This window comes from Macaca nemestrina, chromosome 2 (assembly GCF_043159975.1).
Source record: "Macaca nemestrina isolate mMacNem1 chromosome 2, mMacNem.hap1, whole genome shotgun sequence".
Taxonomy (NCBI): Eukaryota; Metazoa; Chordata; class Mammalia; order Primates; family Cercopithecidae; genus Macaca; species Macaca nemestrina.
This window is the reverse complement of record NC_092126.1, coordinates 200,724,441-200,738,093: the sequence shown is the minus strand read 5'-3', so window position 1 is coordinate 200,738,093 and position 13,653 is coordinate 200,724,441. Positions and strand designations below refer to the sequence as shown.

The following is a 13,653-nucleotide window of genomic DNA, read 5'->3' as shown; positions in this document are numbered from 1 at the left end:
AAAACTGTAGCAATAAGCATGCAATCTTCAATTGTCTTTCATAATGATATTATGCGCTTTAATCTTCTGTTCATCTGCACTCAGCACATTTGGCAAAGTACATTAACAATAGAGATGAATACACTCATTTGAATACAAGGCTTAGGAAAGAAGAATCACGTACAATGGCTAATAACCAACATCTTTTAAGAATTTATTTTCACTATTGAAAAAAAGAACTAGAAATAATGTCACGTATTCTGTTTATGTTCTAAGTTTTTGTTTTAATTATTCAATTTCAGTTTTGCCTAAAGGAAGAAAATAAAACAAAAACAATTACGATTTACATAAGATCAGTGATTTTGAACCCAAACTGCTGATTTTTAATGTATTCCTTTTCCCAAATGTATAAATGTGCTTTTTACCTCCAGTGTTTTATCAGTTCCACAGTCATAATTTATACAAAACACACAGATGGTCTTAGAAATAGTAAAAGTTTCAGATGTTACAACTTCCTAGCATATGGAACACCATCATGGATCATCATTTTGGCAGCATGTAAATGATTTAAAAGTTATTTATATATTAACATCTTGGCATCATTTCATAGTCATAGGTTTTTACAACTTTAAACTGTTTGATTCCTTATTGTAGGTGGTTCTTACATTAACTAGAAGCTACTGATGGCGTGGGGGAACTGGTGCTCTTTAATTAGAGGACAGCATCCCCTTAGACAGCAAAAGTAAATGAAGATTCTAAAATAAATTAAACATTTTGGCATAAACAATAAAATGTCATCTAGTTCACTATATGATACATCAGGAAGTTCCAAGAATTTTTAAAAATCAAATTTATTATAGTGATTTTAAACTGTGAATGTCACAAAAAAATTAACACATACACAAGCATACCCACAAAATACAACCTTTAAAATTAACTGAGATCTTTCAAAATGCAAGACGACAACCACCATTATTTTTTATCTAGAGTATGGAACACGACATTAAAAAGAGTCATCTATGCTCTGTGTCTAGTTTTGATCTTTCCAGTCTGTCTTGAAACGTTCAATGAGGTTTTAACCCCCAGCACTCCCCTGAAATGGCTCTTGTCAAGGTCATTCATGATTGCTCACCGAGTTGTTAAATCCAGTGGTGAATTCTTAATCCCCATTATTACTCCATCTACCAGCTGTAACTGGTAGTCACCGACACCTCCTTCAAACCGTCTTTACTCGGCGGCCCTTCTAATTTTCCTCCTTTCCCAGTGACTGCTCCCTCTCAGTTCCCACTGCTCTTTCTGCCTCTTCTCTGTGAGAACTAAGCATTGGACTGCTTTTCCTTTCTATCTGCAACCATTCCCTTGGTGATTGCAGTCTCCTGTTTTTAAATAACATGTATGCACTGATGACTCCCATATTCATCAGGAAAGGCTATGCTGTATGTGCTAAAAAATCCTCAGTGACTTAATCAACAAAAGATTTATTTCTCATTCATTTTCCATGTCCATCTTGAGAAGACAGAGGTGTGGGGTAGAACGTTCTACACATAACTCAGGGCTCAGGCTCTCAGGGTGTCTTCCATGTTGCAGTTGCACTACCTACATAAAACAAGTAGCTTGCTTGGTTGCAGAGTGGTAAAGAGAGTACTGGAGTATTTAAATCACTAGTATTTAATTTCTTTAACGTTCACTCACAACCCATGAAGCTGAAAAAGTCCAGCAGGTCTGCCGGACAGCAAAAAAGCTGGGAAGTAGAGAGTTTCATCTGCCCAAAAGGATACGAGAACTGTATAGTAATGAGTACTTGTATGTCTACCACAATTTAATTTTTTCTCCAACCTCAACCTCAATTCTGAATTCCTGACTCATGTATCCAACTGCCTATTTGACAATTATAGTGGGATATCCAAGAAGCATTTCAAAATTACCATGTCGAAAACTGAGCTCCTGATAACTTCCCACCCCAAATTTTCTCCTACAATCTATGGCATCTCCGTTAATAGCATCTACACCATTTCAGTTGTGCAGGCCAATTAATTAGGAGGTCCTTGACTTTTCTCTTTCGCTCACAAACACATCCAGTCTGTTAGCAAATTCTGTTGGCTATTGCTTTGTAATGTATCCAGAATCTAGCCACTCCTCGCTACCTCCCCATCCTAACAGCCTGGTTCAAACTACCATTTGTCTCTCACCCAGATTACCCTAAGAGCAATCGATGGGCCTCCCTGTCTCTACCATTGCCACGTTTCAGTGTGTTCTCAGGAGAGCAGAGGCTTCCCAGCTTGCTTAGAAGAAAGGCCAAACTATCTATAACACCTGTAAGAGCCTACACAGTTGGACAATTATTAAATTCACAGCCTTTTTTAAAAGGCTGTCTCCCTGATAGTATCTCCTGTAAATCTTTACTCATTCTGTACAACCAACACTGACTTTTTACTCTTCAGTGAATGCGTCAGGTATACCCCACCTCAGGGTTTTTGTATTTACTATTTTGTCTGCCTAGAATACCCTTTTTCCAGACACTTGCATAGTTCATTCCATCAATTTTTTGAGGTTTTTTATGTGAGGCATTCTCTCTAATCAGCCTCTTTAAAATTTCAATCCCACCTGAACCCTAATGAATTCATCTACCTCTTCACAATTTTTAATAGGACTCACTATAGTTTAACTTACCGTATGTTATACCTATTTATTTTGGTTTTTGTCTGTATACCCTTTCTCCATTTTTATAGGATTTATTATAGTATAACTTACTGTATGTTATACTTATTTATTTTGGTTTTTGTCTGTATACACTTTCTCTATTTTTGTAGGATTTATTATAGTTTAACTTACTGTGTATTATACTTATTTATTTGGTTTTCTCTGTATACACACTCATAAAATGTAAGCTTCAGTAGAACACTCACTGAGTTTTGATCAAGTTGCATTTCCAGGGCTAAGAATTTTGTCAGCCAGGTGTGGTGGCTCATGCCTGTAATCCCAGCACTTTGGGAGGTCAAGACAGGCATATCACGAGGTCAGGAGGTTGAGACCATCCTGGTCAACATGGTGAAACCTCATCTCTATTAAAAATACAAAAATTAGCTGGGTGTGGTGGTACACGCCTGTAATCCCAGCTACTCAAGAGGTTAAGGCAGGATAATCGCTTGAACCCAGGAGGCAGAGCGTGCAGTGAGGTGAGACTGTGCCACTGCACTCCAGCCTGGTGACACAGCAAGACTCCGTCTCAAAAAAAAATAAATAAAATAAATAAAAAAAGAATTTTGTCATTAACTTGTATTAAACACGAATAGGTTATCAGGAAAGGCATGAGGGAAAGTCAGGGATAATAATGGTTTTAATGTGTTTGAATCAGTAAGGAAGGGAAAGGGGAATAATAGATAATGGTCATTAAATGATCTAGAATATATTTTTAAGGGCAAAGTATTCTTATCTTCATTGTACATGAATCCAAAAGGAATCTGTTATCGCTAACAAGAGAAGAATTTGTTTCTCCACTCTATTTCTTGCATGGTGTTTCTTGACTTCATTTCCAAAAACCAATGTTTCCAAATATAGTTCCTTTTATCGTGTGACTCTGCAGCACCTCTGATAAGCAGAACCAGGTCATCCTCACACCAGTCCCAAGAATTATAGAAATCCTTCGGGAGACTCATTCTCATTCAGATTTACATGAAAAAAATGCTTAATTTTCTTTCAAGGTACCTAAAACTTTGTCTCACACAACTTTCTCTACTTTTCTCACTATTAATTTTTTCCAAGCTAATCTACTAACCAGTTGCTCAGAAATAGTGCAACTACTAACTAGGTTTGTGTGGTCTGCATTATAACTTTGCTCTTGTACATCTTCAGCAGTGACCTTTTCCTCACACATACATTCTTCTAGGGAACTTTAAATCTTGACCAGCGAACTCACAATGGACAGGTATCAGTGCATGCTGAACAAAGAGAACTGTAAAGGGAAATATTGAGCAACCACAAAATCAATGAGAGCTTGGTGACTGAGGGGCTTTAGTCAACACCTTCCAAGACAAAACAAGCAAGGAAGTCATAAAGAATCACTGCTGTCAAGAAGAAAATGCATCTTGACGTCATACAAATCACATATAATTTCTTACATCAGAGCAGGCATTTGAAATCCAATAATCTCATCATATGACTTCATTTTATATTGAGATAAATTCTTCATTAACCACCTTTCAAAATAAGATTTTATTTTTCAGAAACAATATTGAACTCTATAGAACAGAAAAACAGTTATAAAAATGAGAAAAAAAACATAAAAACATCTTGAAGTGGTTTAAAAGGCCTTCTGGAAACATACTAAAAACAGATCTTCTTTAATAAATAATTTTTACTATAACACATGGAAATTTTATAAGCCCTGAGTTATGATAATAATTAAGTCATACATAAAAGTGTTAACTCTGAGACATTAAAACAGGAATTATAGTTTTTCTTTTACTGATCTCTAAACACCATGAATTTTCCTCACTTATTTTCATGTCAACACAGAAAGAATTGAAATATGTTTTTTTTAAAAGAAAAACTGAATATGGGAGCTGATACAAGCCTTTATTTAAAATAATCTACTTCATTTTTCTCTCTTTTCTTTGGTAAAGACACACACAGTTAGACCTACAAATGCCCTCTGCTGTTGAATTCAATACTCACAGTTATTCTTTCATCTTTATCATCGAGTGGAGAGCCATCTTTCTTCCACGAAATGGTGGGCTCAGGATGGCCTCGTGGAGGCTGGCATTCCATTACTGCAGGCTCTCCTACTGCAACCATGACATCCGAAGGGTTTTGTCTGAAGTCATCCCGAAGTACTGTAGGAACAAGATTAAATCATTATACTCAAAAGTGATATATACAGTCCTAATCTCTGAACTTCTGCAGGAGATATTTACTATAATTATAATAAACTCCCACTAAAAGCTCTTGCAATACAGCTTTAAGAATCTGTATCTACTTACAGATATCTGCAATTTAATAAAGATATTTGACTTTAAACATACATAGGAGGGATAATCTGATGTTCTCCGCTGTTTAGTGTGCTCACAGTTAGCATTCGGCTCATCTTTAACTTGCATTTCTTTTCTGCCTGCTGCCTACATTTTTCTCAGCCATGTGCTAACGAATACAACTGAATCCTCCTTTTATCTGTGTGACACCACAGGATAATGCTTTCTATAATTAAATGAATTACATATTCATGCAAAGCTAAATATTAAAAGAAAAAAATTAAGGTACTTCCAAGCATGAATTTAATTGAGTGATATTTTATACATATATAAAATTAATGTATAAGGTTATATAATCATTGTAATTTAAATATGTTCATTATAAAAACTTTAGACATATCTACAAAGCCAAGACATTGAAACTCATTATGTTTTTCCATGATTACTGAGAATGTTAGAAGGCACCAATATGGATAACAGCAGTGCTACCAACAGCATTACTTTTATATTCTATGTTTTTGTTGTTTTTTGTGTGTATATTATCTCATTTAATCCTTAACCTATTCACAATGAGAAATACTATTAATTCTACTTGTACTACTAACATTAGTCCCATATTGTCGAGGAAGAAATAATGCAGTATTATAAATTCACTACTGTAAATTGTACAATTCACTATCATAATCTCAACTGGCTACTAATATAATATTAACATACTGTAAAACAAGCAGTATTTTGTAACTGTTAGAATTAATGTGGAAAGGAAACCAAATACATATTCCAAAAATAGTTCATACAGTACAATTGTCCCAGTGTCTTGATAACATCAAGAAATCATGAATTATTTGGCATGTTAGTCTTAAATACAACTCTAAATAGTATGTTCAAGACATGCAATCTTTATATTGAGATCTTTATATAATAGTTCATACAGTACAATTGTCCCAGTGTCTTGATAACATCAAGAAATCATGAATTATTTGGCATGTTAGTCTTAAATACAACTCTAAATAGTATGTTCAAGACATGCAATCTTGAACATACTATTTAAGACTTTTGCTTCCCTTCTCACAAAAGAGGGATGAAGATACATATACTTCAGTACAAAGTCCAATAAATAGTTATAGTTCCTCCACCCTGCTTTCCTTGATCTGATGTGTAATAGAATGTCAACCATTTTGGTAACCTAATTTAACATGGCACTGAAAATGTTTATTAGTATGTTAAGTGCATAGATTTGGATTGATAAATGTTATTTATCTTTTAAAACCTATTGAATAGGGCTGGGTGTGGTGACTTACACCTCTAATCCCAGAACTTTGGGAGGCCGAGGCAAGAGGATTACCTAAGGTCGGGAGTTTGAGACCAGCCTGACCAACATGGAAAAACCCAGTGTCTACTAAAAATATAAAATTGGCCGGGTGTGGTGGTGCACACCTGTAATCCCAGCTACTCAGGAGGCTGAGGCAGGAGAATCGCTAGAACCCAGGAGATGGTGGTTGCGGTGAGCTGAGATCGTGCCATTGCACTACAGCCTGAGCAACAAGAGCGAAACGGTCTCAAATAAATAAATAAATCCTATTGAATGTTTAAATGAATATTTGAATTTAGTATTTATTACTATAATTTTGTACTGGATGTCTTTCCATTCCACTGACATTTAAAAGTGCTTTCATGGATGAAGTACTACCATGTAAAAAACTTAAGATCTAACCGTTCTTTCAAAAAATCACTCTTAAGCTTTGGTTTCAAAACCTCAGACAAGTTTAGGGGCTTACAAAAACCTATGTTTTTCTCTTGCTTTTTAAAATTTGTCCTTCCTCAATTCCAACCAAGTAGATGCATACATTTGAGTAAATTATCAAATCCATGAAAAAAAATCCCCATTTTCAAAATCTGAATATTAAGACAACTTGGGCATAGCATGACTATGTTAATATTTGGAAACTACTGCTTCAAAGAGAAGACTTTTTTTTTTTTCTTATCTTTGGAAAGAACAGTAAAAGGAAAACCAAACTAAATCTGATTGCACCAAACTCTTTAAATTCTAACTTCAATACTATTCACTATTAATAAAATATATAGACACAAAGGTAAACATTGTTAAACTGAAAACTCCAGCTACTGTTACCACATAATAAAAGAACAGAGTATAAAGACTTTTACTATTTATAAGCTTATATTATTAGTAGGTGTTAAGAATGTAACACAAATAAAATGTAAGGCTTGTAGAAAAAGCAAATGGATTGACCTTGACAGGCAGTATGTGCCTTTGCTGGATCACATTATTAATCAATGATAACACCTCTGAAAAGGTGAACACCTTTGAAACACCCAAAAGTAAAATACTTTTCAAATAAAAGTAAACAATATGCTCAATTTTTCTATGTAGCAAACTTAAAACCAGTTTGGTAATGCTATATCTTATTTACATACCGAATCATTTCTCAAATAAACCAATGAATGATAAAATGTCTTGAAGAAATATCAAAGATCTAAGTCAGATAAATCAAGTTATTTTAACATTTATTATGTTATTTGGCCTTTTACAATATATAATGAAAAACTAACAAAATGTAATCCATTAAAAATTGTTGCTTAGTAATGCTCATGTAATTATTTTTGCAGCTGTAAAGCATAAAACTTTAGTATTGCCTATGACTATGGGCAATTCTGCATAAAGTTATGAATTTAACATTTTTCTTCTCTCTTCTAAAACTAAGTTTTCTTTCTTATACTTATCCCAAAGATTTCCTTTTGGTGAAAAATAATATGGTATCACATTATGAAACTATATGAAACTTTTAGTTAAATTGTCCAGTTTTCAAAATTCATGTGTATATTTAAGTCATCACAATAAAAATCAAATTCAAATGAATCACAGCATTTTGGCAGAAAAACCAAAAGCATCCACATACATCCCAGATACAGATCTTTTGACAAGCTTCTCCTTTTCTCCTTTAACATTTCTATTAACCAAAGTATATATATTTTTAGTGTTTCTTGATTTGAAACGTATGAAAATTTTAATTTGGAATTGTCAAAAAGGTCTAATATTAATTTGAAAAGAGCAAGCAGCATACATAGTGTATCCAAGTAGATATAAACTAAAAAGGTATTAAACCAGAGTTCCCCCTAATATTATACAAATATAATATTTATTTCATATTTGTGTAGTCTTATTTTATGTATACAGTTTTGTACATATAATTTAACTGAATGGCATTACATTTTTTTTCATTCTATTAAATTAGAGAAAATATACGCTTCATTGAATATTTGAATCCTAGAAGGTTCAAAAAAACCTTTTAAACCTTTTTCTTTAAAAAAAAAGTGGTTCACTCACCAGGTCAGGAGATGGAGACCATCCTGGCTAACACGGTGAAACCCCGTCTCTACTAAAAATACAAAAGATGAGCCGGGCGTGGTGGCGGCGCCTGTGGTCCCAGCTCCTCGGGAGGCTGAGGCAGGAGAATGGCGGGAACCCGGGGGGCGGAGCTTGCAGGGAGCCAAGATGGCGCCGCTCACTCCAGCCTGGGCCACAGAGCCAGACTCCGTCTCAACAACAACAAAAAAGTTCACTAATTGTACAAAACATAACAAAGCATAAAATCACCTACTTTTTGAAAACTTTACATCAATTTTAACACAATTCTCAAACTAAGTAAACATCTTTTCAGAAAGGAATTCTAAAATTCAGTGGTGTCTTTGCAACTTATCTGGGTAATATTAAGACAGGAAGCAAAGAATTAAAAAAGTTAAACAGAAAGTGTTCCAAGTAATATGGAGACTTTAATACCTGCAAAACAGTCTTTGAGTGCATTGTAGGAAATTTTAGAACTGAAACATAACATTACAGAATGGGCAGAGGTCTTTGACAACATATAATCAATCCCATAAACAGAGGGAACCAAGTCCCAGGAAGCTTGGCTTGTGTTATTTATGAGAAGGGGACCAGAAGAAAACCCAGGCATTCTGATTCCCAGTGAAGTGTTTTTTTGTTTCTTTGTTAACCATGTCACTACTGTGCTGTAAAAATGCAATTGTTTCTATCTAATCCATTGTATTTCCAATAAATTCACTTTATTATTGCAAAAGGCTTGACGTATGGTAATTGTGCATCACTGCACTACAGTCTCACCACTATCCAGTCTTGGTAGGCTCAAGTTCTCAAGTTAAGTGTGAACAACTAATTGTGAATATTTGTGAACTACATACAATCCCTTTATCTTCATGAATCATAGAATCTCAGTGCAGTTAGGGGCCTGTCAGATGTGTGATCTGCACTTTTTTGTTTTAGAAATTAATAAATTAAGGCTCCTCAGGAAGAGAGAAGCATGCCACATAAATAATAATAATAATAATGTCAGCAACATAATAATGATGTTAGCAATGGCTGATGCTAATTGAACATTTACTGTGTAAGGAACCTCAGTAAGTAACAACTCATTTAATACTCATAACAAGTCTATGATAAAAGGAATGTATTGGTTTTTATTTGCAGATGAGGAATTTGTAGGACGTGGTACCCAAGCTAGAATACAGATCTCCAGTACATAAAGAACACTTCTCTACCAAGTTACCTGCCTATCTGGTCTTACCACAGTGTTCATAATTCTAAATACACAAGTATCATGATATAATTAACATTTCAGACTCATTCTATTGTAACATAAGTGAGAAATTTCCCTCCTGATAATCATATGGCTATCTTTGAATATATTCTGCATTCCTGTGTTTTTTCAGATTTTTTTTCTTGGAAGAGGACACCACATTTTCAGAAAAATATTGAGAATTTGATTTCATTATTCATAATACATATGATGTGCTCGTTTTTATCAATGTTTCCCCTATTTCAACCACAAAATGATTGAAAAAGTTGTATATTAATAAGCATTTTAATTAAATATGGGCAATTTAATTACAAGTGGGTATCTTGGTAAAAATAGGGGAAGATATTCTGCAGTCCTGGGATTTATTTTTTTCTACTTGCAGCAAATAGTAACCTCTTGTCAACTAGGAAAAAAAATAAAATGAAACCCTTAAAAAATAAGGTATACTGGAGAAGAAAATAAAGTAGAGGTAAATAAAGACAGCTCTACGAATGCTCAGTAACAACCTGTTTCTGTTGCCATGTAACATTTTAATCGTTCTCAAAATTACTACTCACATACCTAGTCTTTAATTTTGAGTACAGATATTACTTACTTTTATGATACTCCTACTTCCCTGTCTGAACACCAACTTCATGCTGATGTAAATAAGTGTAATTTAATATCAAAATAACTATCATTCTTTCATTTAACACATCTGCACTGAGCACATACTCTGTGTCTGGCAGGTATGCTATAACTCTTGTATATTCCTTGCAGTGAAGTATATGTAAAATGTTGACGTCTGTCAAAAAACATTAATATTCACCTTTTTGGGAGACAGTAATACCATAGGGTCTTATTGCAGGTTATTTTGAATTAAGAGATATATTTTGAAGGCTGGATCAGAAAGCATACCATAAAGTTTTCTATAACTATTTGCATTCCTACTTTTTAGCTGACAGTAATTACCCAGAAGAACAAAGTGCTGTTCTTTGTACAAATGTGTGAAAAATTCCTTAATATTTCTGAAATAATTCCAACCTTTAAAAAAGACTCCAACAAAAAGATGAATGTACAGAAAGATAACCCATTGAGGAGGAAAATTAAAAGAATAACAAGTAAAATAATATTCCATCAAGTATTATCCATCTTACAACATCATCTTCTAAAGCTAAGGAAATGGTTTCTAAAAAAGATGCATGTGAACATTAATTCTATATAAAGTGTTTCCATTTAATTTTTAAAATTTGACACTGAATATATCTAGGAATATTCTACAATAATTATGTCATCTTCTACTTGTATTTTTCTTTTTTAAAATTTATTATTATTATTATACTTTAAGTTCTAGGGTACATGTGCATAACGTGCAGGTTTGTTACATATGTATACTTGTGCCATGTTGGTGTGCTGCACCCATCAACTCATCAGCACCCATCAACTCGTCATTTACATCAGGTATAACTCCCAATGCAATCCCTCCCCCTTCCCCCCTCCCCATGATAGGCCCCGGTGTGTGATGTTCCCCTTCCCGAGTCCAAGTGATCTCATTGTTCAGTTCCCACCTATGAGTCAGAACTACTTGTATTTTTCTTGTATCATGCAACTTTGCTTTTAAACCTTAAATTATGCTTTGCTTAAGACCCTGGAAGAAAATATGCTGGTAGAAGCACTTTTGAAGATTTGACAAAACTCTTACGTTCTAACCGAGGAAAGGAGTACTTTTATTCAAAAATTATACATTCTGAAAACCTGACATAGCGGATGGATGACAAATATCACTCAACATTATATGATAACAACAACCTAACGTGAATGAATACAAGGCATTGCAAATAGAATGAGAAGAATTACCAGAATAAAAACAATTACTAGCAAATTGTTTATTTATATAGTGTATGATGGAGAAGCAAGCTAACTTAAATACAGTTGTATGTTTCTGTATTCTGCTGGGCTGCAGAAATGGGGCCATGTTGTCCCTGGTCTTTTAATTGTTAGAATTACATCCAGATTGGGTTCCAGCTTAAACCACATTCACATTTCGCATAAACATGAACACCATAATGACACTTCCCGTACCACTGTGCAAAACACTCCCTAGTGCTTATTCCAGCAGCACTAAGTCTTCAGGACAAAGAGCAGGTAAGTTTGGCATAGTAGGTTTCAGTTAAAATTTGTCATGTGTTCCAGAGAAAAGTGTACATCAGTAAGGATCAACATTTTTTTTTTTTAATTTGACTTTAAGTTCCAGGATACAAATGGAGAATGTGTAGGTTTGTTACATAGGTATACATGTGCCATGGCACTTGGCTGCACCTATCGACCTGACATCTAGGTTTTAAGCCCCACATGCATTAGCTATGTATCCTAATGCTCTCCTTCCCCTTTCCCTTCTCCACCCCCCGACTGCCCCAATGTGTGTTGTTCCCCTCCCTGTGTCCACGTGTTCTCATTAGAATCAACATTTAAATAGTTAATATTCAGCAGACTTGAAAGTCTGGTAGATCATTTTAAAATGTATCACCAAAGTAAGTCAAATAGATAAATCATATGTTCTAACTTAAAAGTCAGTAACTTACTATATGTTTGCATTTTATACACTTTAAAATAACCTATAAATTAGATTTATTTTAAAAGTTCACTATTTACAGGACATCATTTTATACAGTAATAAATGTTTATTTATGAATCAGAAAACAGAAGTCTAGAATGTCAGAATCAACACAGATTCTTTCACCATTCTGTGATTTTAACAGGTACATTCACAATGACTCAGTTATTTCCACAAAAAAACAGAGAGTTTTATACTCTATCTTGATAGGGTTATTATGAAAGCTAATTATTTAATGTTTATACAGGACTTGCCATTTATATGGTGCATTACATCTGCAAAGAAGTATTGCTATTAGTCACTATGTAAGGAATTGCCAAATTTCTCAGCTGCCAGTACAAATGGAAGGGAGGACAAAGAATGCCATTGATGAGGGTTTTAAAGTGCCAGAGCAAAAGTCACACCCAGGAGTAGCCTGGCAGGGTTAAAAAAACACAGACAAAATGAGGATATCTGAGCTACGGGACTCTGATTAGGGCAAGACAGGCATGCATTCTTTCTTTTGTAAAATCCAACTTTTCATGTAGCGCCTTGCAGCAAGAGTTCTCAATCAAAGAAATATGCTTCTGTATTTATTGCCTGGCTCTTTGAATCTGAAGGTCAGTTCCACGAGAACAGGGAATTTGTGATTATCCCCTAGTATTTCCAGTGCCCAGGACAACATCCAAGATATAGGAGGTATCCAGTAAATGTTTACTACACTTTCCAATATGCTAAGTAGTAGATTTTAGATAGTGGCTTGCATTGGCAGGAGTTCTATAGTGGTAGTGCTTGAGGTATAGGGAGGTAGACACACAAATTCAAATAAACACATACATACATATACAACTATAATTGTGATACATGTCATGAAGGAAAGGGATAGGATGCTATGTGGGAGAATAATAAGAAACATAATTTAGATTGGAGGTGAGGGAATAGTAAGGAAGTAACAGTTAAGGTGAAGCTTGAGTAATGAGTACAACTTATCCTAGGGAAGTGCATTGCAAGCAGAGGAAATACTTCAGGTGAGGACACATCCTGGCACACTGTAAACGTCTCGGATGCCGTGTAGTGGGACCGGTGGAGAGCAAAACAAGACAAGCTTGGTAGGGACGACAGGGACCAGATTTGCTATGCACAGCAGCCATGACCAAGAGTAAGCTTTTATTTTAATTCCAAGGAGAAGCCACTGGAGTCTTAAGCAAAATAGTGTTATAATGAAATTCGCATACTTAAATGTTCATTCTAGTCGCTCTGTGAATGAAATGGAGAGGGAAGTAAGAATGGACGTGGAGGCCGGGTGTGGTGGCTTATGCCCGTAATCCTAGCATTTTGGGAGGCAGATGTTGGAGGATGGCCTGAGCCCAGGAGTTGGAGAGCCACCTGGGAAACACAGTGAGACACTGTCTCTACACAAAACAAAATGTACAAAATTAGCCAGGCATGGTGGTGCTCGCCAGTGGTTCCGGCTAGTGGGGAGACTGAGGTAGGAGGGTCGCTTGAGCCTGGGAGATTGAGG

General features: G+C 35.0%; 1 protein-coding gene across 4 annotated transcripts in view; it reads right to left on the bottom strand.

Moving 5' to 3' along the window:
• The window catches only part of LOC105485564 (roundabout guidance receptor 1), a 1,159,905-nt gene that overhangs the window by 135,843 nt on the left and 1,010,409 nt on the right, over positions 1–13,653 (bottom strand). For all 4 annotated transcript variants that reach the window (XM_071092571.1, XM_071092572.1, XM_071092573.1 and 1 more), the window contains one exon: positions 4,654–4,811. In XM_071092571.1, the coding sequence (XP_070948672.1) occupies positions 4,654–4,811 (158 nt within the window). The remainder of the gene's footprint in view (positions 1–4,653; positions 4,812–13,653) is intronic.